Source organism: Pan troglodytes, chromosome Y (genome assembly GCF_028858775.2).
Source record: "Pan troglodytes isolate AG18354 chromosome Y, NHGRI_mPanTro3-v2.0_pri, whole genome shotgun sequence".
Classification (NCBI taxonomy): Eukaryota; Metazoa; Chordata; class Mammalia; order Primates; family Hominidae; genus Pan; species Pan troglodytes.
Window position 1 is genome coordinate 10,840,154 of NC_072422.2, and position 19,308 is coordinate 10,859,461.

General features: G+C 38.4%; 1 protein-coding gene across 1 annotated transcript; it reads left to right on the forward strand.

Annotated features, from left to right (window-relative positions):
• Positions 1–14,440: 14,440 nt before the first annotated feature.
• LOC739157 (testis-specific chromodomain protein Y 1) lies at positions 14,441–17,013 on the forward strand. Its single transcript, XM_003949241.5, is given in 3 exon segments — positions 14,441–16,364; positions 16,800–16,827; positions 16,830–17,013. Coding segments are annotated over 3 exon segments (1,728 nt in total). The 5' UTR covers positions 14,441–14,769; the 3' UTR covers positions 16,935–17,013.
• The last annotated feature ends 2,295 nt before the right edge of the window (positions 17,014–19,308 follow it).

The window sequence follows — 19,308 nt, forward strand, 5'->3', positions numbered from 1 at the left end:
GCTGTTCTATGTGCTGCTGGATTCGGTTTCCCAGTATTTTAGTGAGGATTTTTTCATCAATCTTCATCAGAGATATTGGTCTAAAGTTATCTTTTTTTGTTGTTGTGTCTCTGCCAGGCTTCAGTATCAGGATGATCCTGGCCTCATAAAATGAGTTAGGGAGGATTCCTTCTTTTTCTCTTGATTGGAATAGTTTCAGAAGGAATGGTACCAGCTCTTCCTTGGAGGTCTGGTAGAATTTGTCTGTGAATCCATCTGGTTCTGGACTTTTTTTGTTTGGAGAGCTATTAATTATTTCCTCAATCTCAGAGCCTGTTATTGGTCTATTAAGAGATTCAAGTTTTTCCTGGTTTAGACTTGGCAGGTTGTATGTGTTGAGGAATTTATCCATTTCTTCTGGATTTTCAAGTTTATTTGTGTAGAGGTGTTTATGGTATTCACTGATGGTAGTCTGTATTTCTGTGGGATCTGTGGTGATATCCCCTTTATCATTTTTTATTGTGTCTATTTGATTCTTCTCTCTTTTCTTCTGTATTTGTCTTGCTAATGGTCTATGAATTTTGGTGATGTTTTCAAAAAAGCAGCTCCTGGATTCATTGATTTTCGGATGGGTTTTTTGTGTCTCTATCACCTTCAGTTCTGCTCTGATCTTACTTATTTCTTGCCTTCTGCTAGCTTTTGAGTGTGTTTGCTCTTGCTTCTCTAGTTCTTTTAATTGTGATGTTAGGGTGTCAATTTTAGATCTTTCCTGCTTTCTCTTGTGGGCATTTAGTGCTATAAATTTCCCTCTACACACTGCTTTGAATGCATCCCAGAGATTCTGGTATGTTGTGTCTTTGTTCTCAAAGACACATCCTTGAGATGCTGTTTGTTGGTTTCAAAGAACATCTTTATTTCTGGCTTCCTTTCGTTATGTACACAGTAGTCATTCAGGAAGAGATGGTTCAGTTTCCATGTACTTGAGCGGTTTTGAGTGAATTTTCTAATCCTGAGTTTTAGTTTGATTGCACTGTGGTCTGAGAGAGTTTTTTGTAATTTCTGTTCCTTTACATTTGCTGAGGAGTCCTTTACTTCCAACTATGTGGTCAATTTTGGAATAGGTGTGGTGTGGTGCTGTAAAGAATGTATATTCTGGTGATTTGGGGTGGAGAGTTCTGTATATGTCTATTACGTCAGCTTGGTGCAGAGCTGAGTTCAATCTTGGATATCCCTGTTAACTTTGTGTCTCATTGATCTGTCTAATTTTGATGGTAGGGTGTTAAATTCTCCCACTATTATTGTGTGGGAGTCTAAGTCTCTTTGTATGTCTCTAAGGACTTGCTTTATAAATCTGGGTGCTCGTGTACTGGGTGCATATATATTTAGGGTAGTTAGCTCTTCTTGTTGAATTGATCCCTTTACCATTATGTGATGGCCTTCTTTGTCTCTTTTGATCTTTGTTGGTTAAAAGTCTGTTTTACCAGAGTCTAGGCTTGCAACCCATGTCTATTTTTGTTTTGCATTTGCTTGGTAGATCTTCCTCCATCCCTTTATTTTGAGCCTATGTGTGTCTCTGTACATGAGATGGGTTTCCTGAATAGAGCACACTGATGGGTCTTGACTCTCTATCCAATTTGCCAGTCTGTGTCTTTTCATTGGAGCATTTAGCCCATTTACATTTAAGGCTAATGTTGTTATGTGTGAATTTGGTTTTGTCATTAAGATATTAGCTGGTTATTTTACTCACTAGTTGATGCAGTTTCTCCCTAGCCTCAGTGGTCTTCACAATTTGGCATGTTATTGCAGTTGTGAAGGTTGTTCCTTTCCATGTTTAGTGCTTCCTTCAGGAGCTCTTGTAGGGCAGGCCTGGTGATGACAAAATCTCCCAGCATTTGCTTGTCTGTAAAGGATTTTATTTCTCCTTCACTTATGAAGCTCAGTTTGGCTGGATATGAAATTCTGGGTAGAGAATTCTTTTCTATAAGAATGTTGACTATTGGCCCCCACTCTCTTCTGGCTTGTAGGCTTTCTGCCAAGTGATCAGCTCTTAGTCTGATGGGCTTCCCTTTGTGGGTAACCCGACCTTTCTCTCTGGCTGCTCTTAACATTTTTTCCTTCATTTCAACTTTGGTGAATCTGACAATTATGTGTCTTGGAGCTGCTCTTCTCGACGAGTGTCTTTGTGGTGTTCTCTGCATATCGTGAATCTGAATGTTGGCCTGCCTTGCTAGATTGGGGAACTTCTCGTGGATAATATCCTGCAGTGCTTTCCAACTTGGTTCCATTCTCCCCATCACTTTCGGACGTACACCAATCAGACGTAGATTTGGTCTTTTCACATAGTCCCATATTTCTTGGAACCTTTGTTCATTTCTTTTTATTCTTTTTTCTGTGAACTTCTCTTCTCACTTCATTTCATTCATTCGATCTTCCATCACTGATACCCTTTTTTTCCAGTTGATCAAATCAGCTACTGAGGCTTGTGCATTCATCACGTTTTTCTTGTGCCTTGGGTTTCAGCTCCATCACATCCTTTAAGGACTTCTCTGCATTGGTTATTCTAGTTAGCCATTCGTCTATTTTTTTTTTTTCAAGGTTTTCAACTTCTTTGCTATGGGTTCGATCTTCCTCCTGCAGCTCAGAGTAGTTTGATCATCTGAAGCCTTTTTCTCTCAGATAGTCAAAGTCATTCTCCGTCCATCTTTGTTCCATTGCTGGTGAGGAGCTGTGTTCCTTTGGAGGAGGAGAGGTGCTCTGATTTTTAGAGCGTTGAGTTTTTCTGCTCTATTATTTCCCCATCTTTCTGGTTTTATCTATCTTTGGTCTTTGGTGATGGTGATGTACAGATGGGGTTTTGGTGTCCATGTCCTTTCTGTTTGTTAGTTTTCCTTCTAACAGTCAAGACCCTCAGCTGCAGGTCTGTTGAGTTTGCTGAGGTCCACTGCAGACCCTGTTTTCATAGGTATCAGCAGCGGAGGCTGCAGAACAGTGGATATTGGTGAACAGCAACTGGTGCTGCCTGATCATTCCTCTGGAATTTTTGTCTCAGGGGAGTACCTGGCCATGTGAGGTGTCAGTCTGCCCCTACTGATGGGTGCCTCCCAGTTAGGCTACCTGGGGGCCAGGGACCCACTTGAGGAGGCAGTCTGTCTGTTCTCAGATATCCATCTGTGTGCTGGGAGAACCACTACACTCTTCAAAGCTGTCAGACAGGGACATTTAAGTCTGCAGAGGTTTCTGCTGCCTTTTGTTTGGCTGTGCCCTGCCCCCACAGGTGGAGTCTACAGAAGCTGGCAGGCCTCCTTGAGCTGTGGTGGGCTCCACTGAGTTCGAACTTCCCAGCTGCTTCATTTACCTACTCAAGCCTTGGCAATGGTGGATGCCCCTCCCCCAGCCATGCTGCCACCTCGCAGTTTGATCTCAGATTGCTGTGCTAGCAATGAGTGAGGTTCCATCAGTGTAGGGCCCTCTGATGCAGGCATGGGAGATCTTCTTCTGGTGTGCCATTTGCTAAGACCATTAGAAAAGCACAGTACTAGGGTGAGAGTGACCTGATTTTCCAGGTGCCCCTTTCTTTGACTAGGAAAAGGAATTCCCTGACCCCTTTTGCTTCCCGGGTGAGGTGATGCCTCACCTTGCTTCAGGTCACAATTGATGCACTGCACCCACTGTCCTGCCCCACTTCCCAGCACTCCCAGTGAGATGAACCTGGTACCTCAGTTGGAAATGGAGAAGTCACCCATCTTCTTCCTTCAGGTTTTGAGCTGATCACTATCCCTAGGATACAATCAAAAAACATTATTTGAATAAATATTAAAACTATAAACCTTCTTTTAATAAGTCAGCTTGTTTGATGGTGATGCCGTAAACTAATTCCATAAAAAAAATCCTGACATATATACACAATACACATGTGCATATGTGCTTCAGTGGTCCATATGCATCTATGTAAAAAAAAAAAAAAAAAAAAAAAAAAAACCTTTAAAGTACTTATTTTCCTATTCACTTACTTACAAGGCTCTTGAACCTATATCGGAGTAATTATTTAACAAACGGTTACCAATTAGTAAATACTCTTCATTTCTTTAAAAACAAAGGTGTATTATGTCTTCTTAGAAGATGGCAATTTAGACTTTCAGAAATATTTAGTAAATAGTGGTTCTGCAATCATTGTAAAATGTACCCATCAAATTCAGGTTTAAATTTAAGTAATCTATAAAGCTTAACTCCCTTAGTGAAAAAGCTGTTACAGGTAATAATAGTGATAGTAACAGTAATAATAATAAAACAGTGCCAGCACTTTGAAAAATCAGGTCAGTCACAGATTTCAATAAATATTCCTCTTTCACTACAAATTTTAGCCAAACAACTTTGTTTCTACAAATAATGCCAGCTTCTGTGCACAACTTAATGTCTGTTAATGCCTCAATTTCACACTCTCTGCATTGTTCCAATAATGTGTCTAAACAGCAGAGCTCTCCCTTAGTATCTTAAGCAAACAAAATTAAACTTGCCTTTTCCTTTTAGGTGTTCAATGGCATTTTATTAACCTTGGAGAAAAAGCAAGCCCTATATGGGTAGGAGTTCTGCCTCATGGAGAAGGCCCTAGCATCAGCAACAGAGCCTACATCTCAGGCGCTAAATTGGAACTAAGGAAACGGTGTAAATTTGGATAATTACCATGTTGCTGCTACTTGCTAACATTCTGAAACAAATTTTTGATTGAAATGAAAAAGATTTTCCACTGTAGAAATTCACTTCCTTTTGGATTTATCTTAACATTTTCAGAAATTGTTCCTATTACATCAGTTTCCTCATTCATTGATTTTTATTTTCTCTTATTGTCTAATATGCATTTTTTGTGAATGCATACTTTTATTATGTTGGCAAAGAACTAATAATTCTGATCAAAGCTGTCCACTATGCAAACTTCTATCAAATAATTTTTTTAAAAGTAGGAGATACTTGAATATTGGTTCTAGTAAACAACTTTAGCAAAATTGAAAATCCTATAACCCCAGCTATAATCCTTGCAAACTTTGTTTCCATTTGACTCGCTTATTGTAATATCCCAGGATCATTCGTGACTATATTATGACTAGGATCATTCATGACTGTATTATGGATACACATTGTGCTTTCTGAATGCACAATGTGTATCCATAATATAGTGTGCCGATGCACCTGTATGCAAGTGTATTATTTATGCCTTTCAACTGTATGAAAGATTAGCTCCATCCCAAATACCATTCATTGAGATTTCTCCCTTGGTACCTCCAAAACAGAGGCTGACTGGGGTTTTATTTTTTCACATTCATGTTTTACAAAAATATTGAAAAAGCAATTGGAAGGAAAAGCAGAGAAATAAGAAATATATCATTTAGTTTCTAATCATTGATTAACTGAACTGACCTTACTTTACTAATGTTTACCCTAAGTTGAATCAATGGAACTTATGTACACTTTTTCAAATCCTTCTGCTATATGGAAACCAAACTTGGAGTTAAGAAATCTTCAAAATATAACATCAAAGAGTTCTAAATGTGAGCTTTTAAATATAATTTTCTCGAGAGATATTTCAACACTGTTAACTTCTCAAAGGTGCCTGAGACTCAAGATTTTAGGATATTTAGCAGCATTTCTAACCTCTCAGCAATAGATGCTAGTAACGACCTTACCAATTCTACTTTGAGTCACAAACCAGGGTTAGGGTGAAATCTAAAGTAAAATCTGAAGACCTATAAAAATCCAAGAAAATTGTTGGGTTTTTACCTCTATGAGCTCATCCTCTATAATTCTCCCCCTTCTACAGCCTGCTGCAGCCACAGGGAGCTGGCTTTTTAAAAACAATTTATACAGCCTTCCACCAGGAATCATTGTACTTACTGACCTTGCTGCATGCTTACATTATTTTCTTATTATTTTCTTTAGATAATTATTTGAAAGTCACTTTGTAAGCCACTTATTGTATGTTTGTTTTACAAAAACCAAAATGTACTTTATAACAGAGAATCTTACCTCATACATTTTATACAAAATTGATAATTTCACTTAATAAAAAAACAAAAACTTTATAACATGACCACTAAAACAAAAACCTAACACCGGGGATTGCAAATTGGAAATGTAACATTCACTTTAAGTATTTTAAACAAGAGACAAAACATAAACCTCATAAATAACAATAAACTCTGAAATTAGAAAACACTCAGTGCTTCGTAGATAAAAATAAAAGTAAAGTGGCAGGGATGGCAGTTTCAAACCATTCCAAAAAAAAAAAAAGTTTCAAACCATCAAAAACAGTCTGGACCCTGAAAAATCAATAGTTTATATAAACCAAGTAAACATTTAATCCAGAAAGACAATTATACAATGGTAAAGTTTTTTTTTTTTTTTTTTTCTTTAAGGATTGTCATATCACCTCCTAGGCACAGATGAAGCCTTCAGAATTGAAATCCACATTGTCAAAATGAGGACCTGATTCCTGCTTCTCAAAAAAGCAAAGAAACCCTTATGTGCTAAATTATTGTGTTTTTTTTTTTCAGTCTTTCTAGAGGATATATGAAAATTTGATAAAATAAACATTTATTTCTCCTTTGCCTAACTCAGAAGTCACTCTCGGTCGGAAATGCCAGGAATTGGTCACAAACATTTAAGTTGCTGAGTACAAAAAATACAGTTATCTTTTACACTAGGCAAAGGATAAGCAGGAGCAAAAGTTGGAGAGATTTGTATTTGCAAAAATCTGAATATTCAAAAGCAGTTTAATACACTGAAGCACTTAGAAAATCATGTATATGCTTATGACAGGAACATTCTTAAAAAAATGTAAAATGATATACTTTAACCCTCAAGTTTATCTATAGCTTTAGAGTCAGAAGAAAGTGAATGTTAGGAAAGAATTATAAACAACCCCCCTGAGAGTTAAAGGAGAGGGTTAATACACACCCTGTATTTAAAGGTGATAGTTTTCGTATTGCTCTTATTCAAAGTGCTAATGGAATGTAAGCTGAGCTTTTAATAACTAACATGTTGCATTTCAGAAATAGCAAAAAGCATTAGGAGTTAGCATGTTATGACATTTCAAATACAGAGGTAACATTCAGTGTTAGCACATTATGGCATTTCAAATATAGTTTTCTGAAAACCAAAAACACAAAAACAAACAGAAAGTTTCCAACCATGTAAACTAAATGCAGGAATTAAATGTGTCCCAAATTTTATAGACAAAGAACTTAAAACAACAGTTTTAAGTAAGGCTAAAGAGAAATGATGGACAAATGATGAAAGAATGACCTGAGAGCATCAGTGAGACAAATTATAAAAGAACCCATAAAAATGGGAAAACTACTGAAGATATTAAAGGGATTTAACCGCAGATTTGAGCAAGTAAATATTCACTCAATCTGAAGGAATAAAAACTGAAATAACCCAGTCTGAGAAGTACAATTTAAAGAAAGTGAAAAAAATATAATAAAACAAAACTGAAGAGTAAATAGAACACCATGCGTTATACTGGTACGTGCGTTATGAGCATCATATAAATGAAGAAAAACGGAAGCCCAAAATTTTTAAGGCAAAAATGACTGAACATTTACTGAACTTAAAAATCGCAATCTGAAAGATGAAAGAGGACAAAAATCTTCAACCACAATATAGTCAGTGATAGCCATATCAGAAAACATTACAGGCAATCAAGAGCCAATACAAAGAAAATTGTAAAAGCAGAAAGGGAATAGCAACTTGCTACGTACAAGAAGGTCTCGATTAAAATTAACACACGATTGTTCAGCTGAATCCATGGAGTCAGAAGGTGGTGGGATATCCAAGTTTTAAGAAAAATGCTATCAAACCTGAAATATACAACTGGTAAAATGAAACTAAGAAAACATACATAGATAAAGAAAAGCTAAAGGAAATTGTGACTTAAGCTTCTCTATAACAAAATGCTATTGCTCTTTCAACCCTGGCAAACTTAACTGCTAATGAACCATCTGTGTGCACAGATAAAATCAGAGAAAGTAATATAAATTGAGAAGGATGGAAAACTACAAGAGCAGCATATTTTTATACTGCTGACCTTAAACATTAAATTATTCACACAAGTTAGTATTCTTCATAGTAGGCTATTTTAAGTTTTCAATAATAATTGAAATCCCAAGTACATCAAATTGTAGTATGAAAAATACAACAGCAGTTTTTAAAAATTATCCAGATTTTTTAAATGAGCAAAAAAGAAATTGAGGATCAAGCAAGAGAAAGCACATATGGAAAACATGTAAGTCAATGTCAGAGTATGTCATATTTTACTTGTAAGAACTGTAAAGCTGAGCTCTTGCTTAAAAAGGCACACAATGTTGCAAGTGTACCCTTAAACGAAGGAGTCACTTTTGTGACTTCTATGCAAGGCATACTTTAGGTGCAAAGACAAATAGGTCAAAGTAAAATAATACTAGATTCTGGGAAAGTTCTGCAATGTACAAGGGATCACTGTATATCCGTCCTTTCAACTATACAATGGGTGCAGTGGCAGGATTAGTATGATGCAATTACTATAGAATTCCGAGTCTACCTGAAGGTTTACAGCTTCCAAAAAAAGATTTGTAAAGTAAATAAAAATTAAATTTTATCAATTTTGTAGCACAGATCAACAGCAGCTACTTATTCTTTAATAACCACCACTGTGGGATGCTGCCTTGCAAATATTTCTGGAGCAGCTTACAAGAGCCATGGCAAATAAAAAGGACCCTGTCCTCCAAATCTCAGGAGGACTCATTTGCCGATTGCTGCTTCTGCTTATGGAGGTCCCGACAGAGGCGAATAGTCATTATTATATTCCCCAAATATTATGCAGGCTCTTTGTCCCTCTGTGCAACCAACTTTCAGTAGATTTAAAAGGTGAAAATATTTTTTCCTGATTGTTCTTCTTTTTCTCTTAAGACATTTGTTGACTAAAACATTCAAAATTAATCATACACACACACACACACACACACACACACACACACACACGTAATGAATTGTGGTTTTAACGATATGTGTCCCAAAACAATGTGCCTCAAAAGAGACCCAAGACGAAGCTCAGTACAGCTGATTTACAGGAGAGAAAGAGCCTATATGATTAAACAAAACTCTACCAAACCATAGAAGTAGAAAATCTGATTTTCAAAGTCACGGCACTTTAAAATTTAAATGCTCTTTTTCAGCACCAGCAAAATCACAAACCACAGAGTGAAATAGAGAAGTATGGCTCATTGTAATAACAACTACAAAATAATTACGAAAAAATAAGCTTTTTTTGACAGCCCAAATGGCAGCCTTACTAAAATATAATATTTAAAATTAGCTACATAATAAGCTAATAGAATGAACAAAAGAGGCACAAACACTTACGGACAAAAATTATTAATCAAAAGAGTAAAATTATTTTAAAACCTAAAAAAGTCTAGAGATAAACCACACAGTGAAGCAGAAAAGTATGGCTCATTTTAAGAAGTAAAAAAAAAATATGGTCTGAAACTTTTTTTTAGACAGCCCAAATGGTGGTCTTACAGAAACATAATATTTAAAATTAAGTTTCAGAGTAAGCTAATAGAAGAAACAAAAGAACTACAAAAAAATTATGAACAAAAATTAATAAAAAAGTAAAATTATTTTGAAACCTAAAAAAATCTAGGGATAAAAAGAAAAAAATATTCGCTACAGATATTTAAAAGCAGACTTGAGCTGGGGGAAGAACAAACTATCAGCAAACCAAAGAAAGGGTGTTGACATAATTAAGTTAGGACATGATAGAAAAAGTATAAAGCAATGGGAATAAAGCCTAAAATGCCGTGGAACACTATCAAGCAGCCATATTACGCATACTGGAAGTTCAAAGGATGAGAAAAAGAATCAGGAAGACTATCTAGAAACAATAATGTTTAAGAATGTCAAAGGCAACAAACTCCAAGTAAGAGAAACTCAAATAAACAAACTCAGATTATATGATAATTAAGCTCTTCAAAAGAAAGACAGAGAAAATCCTGAAATCAACAAAAGAAGTGGCTAGTTATGTTACTGGCTAGTAACCCTCAAAAATAATCAGCAGATATCTTATCTGAAAACTCAGAGGACAGAAAGCAATAGATTAACATATTCCAAATGATGTGAGAAAAAACTTTTGAACAGAAATCTTATGTTCAAAACATTGTCCCTTATAAGTGAGGGAGAAATTATGACATTTCCAGATAAAAGCTGGGACATTTTACCGGTAGACTATCTTTTTAAAAAATGCCTTATGGGATACTTCATGGTAAAATGAACAGATAATAAAGAGCAGTATGAATGAATATATATTAAGGTAAAGATAAATATATAAGCTATTATAAAACATAAAGAATAACAGTGTACACCTCCACAATGTGTTCCCCATGCAATTTAAAACACAAATATATTTAATAAAAATACTATCACTAACTTGCGTTTTTGACATACAATGCATAAAGGTATGATTTTGAGAACTCAATAAGGAAATCATGGGGGTTGCAGTTATACAGGGTTAAGGGATTTGCGTGTTATTGAAAGTCAGCTAGTAGAACTTTAAAAGTGGAATACCTTTAGAATATTCAATGTAATCACAGTATCAAAGACAATTAAAAAAGAAAAAGAGTAACAGACAGGTAGAAAGCTTTCTGTACTACACCAGAGAGTAAGAGATGTGGAGTTAGCTACTCTCACTTGAGGCTACTAAGCCAGCTATCATGCAGCATGAGACAAAGCCCAAGCTGTCCCAGCAGGGCGTAAGTGTGGAGAGCCTAAAGCCCATAGCATAGCTGCTATTTCAAACAATTTTCACTACATCAGTGGTGATGAAATAGAATAGGCTCATCCATACGCAGAACCTGGTAAAGAACTGGAGGCAGAAAGAAGTGGCTATGTGGAGATGCAAATGGAACAAATTTGGCACAGCAATGGCTCCAATCCTGTGTCTTTCTTCCTGGCTCTCCAGGAGTTTGAGGTTGAAACTATTGTTGACAAAAGATGAGACAAAAAATGGAAAGACAGAGGCCAGGCACAGTGGCTCATGCCTGTAGTCCCAGCACTTTGCAAGGCTGAGGCGGGCAGATTACGAGTTCAGGAGATGGAGACCATTCTGGCTAATACAGCGAAAACCTCTTTCTACTAAAAATCATAAAGTTAGCCAGGCGTGGTAGCAGGCCCCTGTAATCTCAGCTACCCGGGAGGCTGAGGCAGGAGAATCGCATGAACCCAGGAGGTGGAGGTTGCAGTGAGCCGAGATTGTGCAATTGTGCCACTGAACTCCTGCCTGGGTGGTAGCTCAAGACTTTGTCTAAAAAAAAAAACAAAAAAAAAACCAAAACAACAACAACAACAACAACAACAACAAAAATGTTTGGTGTTGGAAAGGTTAAAAGAAACAGTATGACACTTGGGAACCAGAGCAGCACCGGTCAAAAATATATATATGACTTTAACAGATGACAGACTGAAAAACAGAAAAGTAAAAAAGTGGCATGGACCAAAACAACTAGAACTTTTTCAAACAATACCAGAAGATGAACTTCTACATCTACCAAGCCCAACTTTTCTAAGAGTACTCCTAAAACGCTAGTGTCTGGCCAGCACCACAAATTCAAAAGCAGCCAGTTATGTTCTGCCAGCCAGAATGTTAGCAGTAATCCAGGGTCACCTCTGTCCGACCCAAAGAATATGGAGCTACTGTGTTCAACTATCAAGAAAGACACTTGCCCCTTACAACCCTTTTAACAACAAGAACACAGTGAGTAGCATTCAGGAACTCTAGAATCTGGACCCTATTGCAGCAGATCAGCAGGATACAGTGGTCTTCAAGGAGGAGGAAGGGAAGATCATCAGGGCTTTATCAGATCCCAGGGCAGGACATTGTGGAATAGAGAGCAAGACTCAGATTCACCCACTATTTTCTCAGAGGTCTGGCTCAGTTACGGCTTCCACGGCTGCAGACTCAGCTACCAAAAAAGGTATAGTGGTATTAGTGGGCCAATCGGCAGCCAATGGAAAAACAGGTGTGCATACATTAGTTGCAAGAGTGAAAGTTGGGCAAAGAAATGTTACTGATGGTGGCAGAGACCAGCTTTTTATCCAGAAGATGTACCTCATCATGGGCCTAGCAGAAAGTGCCAGCACATACAGAGATATTGCAGTGAAGAAAGAGGACAGATTCACCCAGATGTGGCTATAAACTCGATCGACATAAAAAATGTACTGAATATAGAAGTAATTAAAGCAATGGTTAATGCTCTGAATAGGGCTGCTGTGGGTGGCAGCAAGCTTGTGCTGTTCAGTGCAGCTGGAAGTGTCTTTTGCTGTGGTCTCGATTTGGGGTACTTTCTGAAGTATTTAAGGAAGGACAGAAACAGAACAAGCCTTGAGATGGTGAACAGCATCAAGAACTTTGTGAATACTTTCAATCAATTTTAAAAGCCTATTTTTGTATCAGTCAATGGCCCATCCTTTGGAGTAGGTGCATCCACACTGCCTCTTTGTGATTTCTTCTGAGCTAATGAAAAGCCTTGGTTCCAAACCCCTTATATGACATCTGGACGGAGTCCAGATGGCTGTTGTGTTACTTTAGTTCCTACTTGAACTTTGCATCATCCAGCCTCCTTAATTATTGTGGCCATGAGACATTACTTCATCCCTTGATTGATCCCAGGCCAAGGTCTCAGGCCAAGCTGTCACTTCAGCTCCTTCTTGGTCCAGGGCCAAGTTCCAAGGCTGAGCCTTGTAGCTTCTACAAATCATCACTTCAGCTCCAGATGAATCCAAGGCCAAGTTTCAGGGCCAAGCCAAATAACGCCTACTCCAAGAACACTAAGCACATTTCTTTACTTCTCTGCCCTTAGAAACCGTAAAGCACAGCATCATAGTAGGTAAACCACTCACATTTCACCCCCCAATGTGAAGAGTTTTTAACTTTCACTTATAAAAGTTTTGATTCAACCTTTTTGCATCCATCCTCCTTAATTTTCTTGGCCATGAGACAAAGAACTCTGTGTGATACCTCACAATTAGAGATTTCTAGATCGTAGTGCACTAATGAGACTGCAATGATTGAAGTCTGGGAATTGAGCTCTGGGACGCATCAGCCTTGCGAGACCAACTGACACACTGTCCCCACACTGTGATACACACCCTTGGGGTCAGTCAACCATATAGTGGTCACCAGTGGAGTCTGAAAAGGGGCAAGGCAGATTTATACAGCCTAGAAACCTGAGGGACACCATCAAGCAGCCATACATATGCATTTTGGAAGTTCCAAGGAAGAGACAAAAAATCGTGGATACTATTTAACAACATAGTCATAAAGAATGCAACAATTTAAGACAATAAGTAAGTACCCAAGGAGCTCAACAGACTCCAAGTAACAAAAACTCAAAGAAACAAACTCAAACTTACCTGATAATTAAACTGTCTAAAATAAATACAAAGAGAATCTTGAAGATTTTCAAGGGAAGCAGGGGAATTAGCTAGTCATGTAAAAGGGACCCTAAAAATAACCAGTGGATCGCTTATCTGAATAACCACTGAAAAGCAGTAGATTTCTTATCTGAAAACTAAAACGATAGAAAGCGGTAGCCTAATATATTGCAAGTGATGTCAGAAAAAACTGTCAAGCCTAAACATTATGACCCACCAAACTGTCCATCAAAGGTGAGGGACAAATTATGACATTCTCATATAAAAACTGGCACCTTTTACAAGTAGACTACCCTTTAAGAAATGTCTTATGGAGTACTTCAGGGTAGAATGGACAGACACTCAAAAGCAGTATGAACAAACAAAGATTAACGTAAAGATAAATACATGAACAAATACGTAAGATAAAAAATTTGGCCGGGCGCAGTGGCTCACGCCTGTAATCCCAGCATTTTGGGAGGCTGAGGTGCGTGGATCACGAGGTCAGGAGATCGAGACAATCCTGGCTAACACGGTGAAACCCCGTCTCTACTAAAAATACAAAAAATTCACCTGGCCAGGTGGCAGGTGCCTGTAGTCTCAGCTACTTGCGAGGCTGAGACAGGAGAATGGCGTGAATCCGGGAGGCGGAGCTTGTAGTGAGCCGAGATTGCACCACTGCACTCCAGCCTGGTTGACAGGGCGAGACTCCATAACAAAACAAAACAAAACAAAACAAAAAGAACAATTAACAATGTGCACCTCCACAATTTGTTCCCACATAACTTAAAACACAAATATATTTAATAAAAAAACTACCACTAATTTGTGTTTTTGACATAAAATCAATAAAGGTATAATTTTGAGAACTCAGTAAGTGAAATAATGGAGGTACATTATACAGGAGTAAAGGCTTTGTATGTTACTGAAGGTAAGCTAGTGTAACTTTAAAAATGTTATAACGTTAGAATGTTCCATATAATCGTCATAGCAACCACAATTAAACAAAGAAACACAAAGGAGTAACAGGCAGGAAGAAAGCTTTCTGTACTACACCAGAGGGTTGGGGCTGTGGATTTAGCTACTCTCACCTGAGGCTACTGAGCAAGCTGTCATGCACCATGAGACAAAGCCCAAGCTGTCCCACCGGGCAGTAAGTGTGGAGAGGTTCAGGCACATGGCATAGCTGCTCTTTCGCACAATTTTCACTACACCAGTGGTGACAAAATAGAAGAGGTTCATCCATACACAGAACCTGGTGAAGAGCTGGAGGCAGAAAGAAGTGTCTATGTGGAGAAGCAACTGAAACAAAGGTGGCACAGCAACTGTTCCAATCCCGTGTCTTTCCTCATGGCTTCCCAGGAGTTTGAGGTTGAAGCTATTGTTGACAAAAGACAGGATAAAAAGGGGAATACACAGTATTTGGTTCGGTGGAAAGGTTATGACAAACAGGATGACACTTGGGAACCAGAGCAGCACCTCATGAAGTGTGAAAAATGTGTACATGATTTTAATAGACGACAGGCTGAAAAACAGAAAAAACTGACATGGACTACAACCAGTAGAATTTTTTCAAACAATGCCAGAAGAGGAACTTCCAGATCTACAAAAGCAAACTATTCTAAGAACTCTCCTAAAACGCTAGTGACTGATAAACACCACAGGTCCAAAAACCGCAAGTTATTTGCTGCCAGCAAGAACGTTAGGAGAAAGGCAGCTTCAATTCTCTCCGACACAAAGAATATCGAGATAATAAATTCAACTATCGAGACCCTTGCACCTGACAGCCCCTTTGACCACAAGAAAACTGTGAGTGGCTTTCAGAAGCTTGAGAAACTGGACCCTATTGCAGCAGATCAGCAGGACACGGTGGTCTTCAAGGTGACAGAAGGGAAACTCCTCCGGGACCCTTTGTCACGTCCTGGTGCAGAACAGACTGGAATACAGAACAAGACTCAGATACACCCACTAATGTCACAGATGTCTGGCTCAGGTACTGCTTCCATGGCCACAGGTTCAGCTACCCAAAAGGGTATAGTGGTATTAATAGACCCATTAGCAGCCAATGGGACAACAGACATGCATACCTCAGTTCCAAGAGTGAAAGGTGGGCAAAGAAATATGACTGATGACAGCAGAGACCAGCCTTTTATCAAGAAGATGCACTTCACCATAAGGCTAACAGAAAGTGCCAGCACATACAGAGACATTGTAGTGAAGAAAGAGGATGGATTCACCCAGATAGTGCTATCAACTAGATCGACAGAAAAAAATGCACTGAATACAGAAGTAATTAAAGAAATGGTTAATGCTCTGAATAGCGCTGCTGCAGATGACAGCAAGCTCGTGCTGTTCAGTGCAGCTGGAAGTGTCTTTTGCTGCGGTCTTGATTTTGGGTACTTTGTGAAGCACTTAAGGAATGACAGAAACAGAGCAAGCCTTGAAATGGTGGACACCATCAAGAACTTTGTGAAAACATTTATTCAATTTAAAAAGCCTATTGTTGTATCAGTCAATGGCCCTGCCATTGGACTAGGTGCATCCATCCTGCCTCTTTGTGATCTCGTGTGGGCTAATGAAAAGGCTTGGTTCCAAACCCCTTATACGACCTTTGGACAGACTCCAGATGGCTGTTCTTCTATTACATTCCCCAAAATGATGGGTAAAGCATCTGCCAATGAAATGTTAATTGCTGGGCGAAAGCTGACAGCACGGGAGGCATGCACCAAAGGCCTGGTCTCTCAGGTATTTTTGACGGGAACTTTCACCCAAGAGGTTACGATTCAAATTAAGGAGCTTGCCTCATACAATCCAATTGTACTGGAAGAATGTAAGGCCCTGGTTCGCTGTAATATTAAGCTGGAGTTGGAACAGGCCAATGAGAGAGAGTGTGAGGTGCTGAGGAAGATCTGGAGCTCAGCCCAAGGGATAGAATCCATGTTAAAGTATGTTGAAAATAAAATTGATGAGTTTTAATTGTCAGTCTGTCTGCTCAGGACACAAGAACTAAGGGGCACCAAATGCATCATGAGTTGCAAGATGCCCTAGTCCATCTTCATAGCCCAAAACAATTTCACCCATAGCTAAGGCTTGGAAACAGAACTGGAAATGTCCAAGCTATGTATTTAAATTATCACATCATTTTTAAGCACTGTAGCTTTACAAGGAGTAACAAAACAGCTTCTTTGCCCAAATGTGATTATTTTATGCACACCTAAGCCCAAATATAAAAACAGACTGTTGGGTACTAGACTCTTCTTGCAAGCTCTAATATGTATCTATGGCTACTACTATGTATAAGACCAGAGTTGTGTTTTATTAGATGTTTATGACAGAGAATCCTGTAATAATGTTGATTTTTTCTTATTTTTATATCCTAGAATACCTCTATTGGGATATAAAGCAGCCTTAGCTTCCCTCCCAGAAAGACACAGAACGATCAGAGATGGTGCCCTTGGCTTTATAGTGGCACAAACGCTTCAGAGACACACAATTATAAGAGACTTATCTTTTAGCATAAATACTTATGTCACAAAATCCACTGACGATCATTCTCCTAAACTGAACACATGACCAGAATTGGTGGTGAGATATCACTTGATTTTCTTTTCCTTTGTAAATGTCTAGTTCTTACCCAGTTAACAAAAGAAAACTTTATCGCTCTAAAGTAAAACTTGTTACACCACATTAGTGAATTATGGAATGATTTTGGTAGAAATCTCCAGGTTCTAATGTGTGGAATGTGCAGATTTAGGTTACTTTAGTGTATGTTCTAGTTAATAAGTCAAAATTCTGGACACATTATTAAAGGCAGAAACATCTTTCAAAACAAACACCCCTACACTTTGTATGACCTTTACAATTATCAGTGCCTCTTTTTATGAGCACACAATTTTCTAGAACACTGTACATGCTCAGTTATGCAAAAGCTCTATGAATCCTGTCTTGTTGGTTTTTATCGAGGCTCCATTACATAAGGCATAATTGAATAATCCACTGGCCACTGGTGATGAATGTCATCTTTGTCACAAGATCTCTAGGGTGTCACTTCACCAGCCAAGAATCTCTGTGGATGATGGCACCTTTGTGCAAGGTTCCCTTGAGCCTGCTTTTCTAATTTTACAAACCCATCTTACAGGCTGCACTCAGCTGAAACTATGGGTTTAGGTTTCATTTTGCTATGGATGCACCAGGCACAGAATGGAGGCAGATGCATGAGTGAGTGTTGGTTGAGTCCAGCCACTGCACACAGCTTTGCCTGTTATCTGTGATGAGGTAAGCAGGTCAGGTGCTGGTACAGGTGACAGCTCCCTGCAAATCTTTAGATGAACCAGGCATACCACAAGCTTTCTCTTCTGCAGGCACTGAAGAATGCAGTGGCATCCACAAAAGAAGAAATGCCAGAAAATGCAAAGACCCAAAGATGTCATCCTAGCCCTGGCATGGGAAAGGTTTAGAGCTGGGGTATCTAAAGGGCCAATGTCCTGCTTTCTTTTTCCTTTTTTCTTTTTTTTCTTATCTATGGGATCACTATGACTTAAATTAGGGTTTTCAAAGGGCTCTGTCTCTCTTTCTACTGGAAATTAGCATCTTGTCTTTTCTTCACTCTTTCTCTTTTTGACTGCTTTTTATTTACTATGACATGCTATAGAAGAAATGCGTCTTGGCCCAGCATCTTTCTGTTGACTGTAGGGCTATTTGTCAGAAGCAGTTAAGATTTTGGCTCAGCAATATGGTAACATCTTCCCATTTAAGACCAAAAAAGGGGCTAGATATTAGAAAGGCTCTATATATTTATTGATGTATCAGAAAACTTCCCCAGGTCTTACTTTATTTGTTTAAGGTACTGTAATGAAAAAGAAACTTGCACTTTACTGGCACCTCATTCATTGGGCATTTCCTATAGGGATAGTAAGGAACATGGAAGGTTGGATGTAAAAACTGGAAAAGCTGATGATGATGTGACTAAAAGATTCTCTGCATCAAGAAGATGAGAAAACCTGTGGTAACAAATGTGGTTTTGAGTGTTTCCAGGGAGAATGTTTCTCTGACGTTTGGGAGTTGTTTCTTGTGGGCTTTTCTGATATGACTGCTAAGAAAGCAGGAACAATTTTACAGTATTTACAAAGATGTGGGTGGTTTCACAGGGCAAAAAGCCTTGCACATAGGAAACTTCAAACAATGTGCCTTTGACTCCCAGAAACTATCTAGGTCTTCAATAGTATTGACAAAGAAAAGCTACATAGTTGTGGTGGATTATTGGTAAAATTTCTGCAAGCAGAGAAACAGCCTGAAATATCAGTCTGCAGACACAGATTTAAGAATCCTGCACAATCCTGTGGCCCAAGCAAATAATTTTTTTTTAAAGCCCAACTTTGTGTGTGTGTGTGCTTAAGACATGCCCACAGCTACTCAGATAAAAAAAAAAAAAACAAACAAACAAGACCCCGCATTAAAATGTTGTGTCTTTTGTGTAACCAGAGTGCTTCCAGGAAATAGTCTCTCTCTTTTTTAGAACTTGTACATATTGGACTCCAATGTGTTACAAAGGGTACCTTATATTACTAAACATGCTTCAGACTCCGAGCCAAATTTCTGTAAATTATCATTTAAGACTCTGGTCCCAGGCCAAGGTCCTGGGCCATGCTTTCCCTTTAGCTCTTGTGTGGCTCAGGGCCAAGTTCCTGAGCCAAGCTGAGTCATGACATCAGCCATTAATAGTTCCAGGCACAAGGACCCAGAAAAGACGAGAAGTGCTTTCTTCAAAACTAGTTAGTACCTTTTCTTCCTTCTGAGTCCATAAAAATATCAGACTCTTTCTCAAGTGGGCAACTGACTCTACTCCACCAGAAGTTAACATATTAAACATTTACTATCATCTCACCTTTT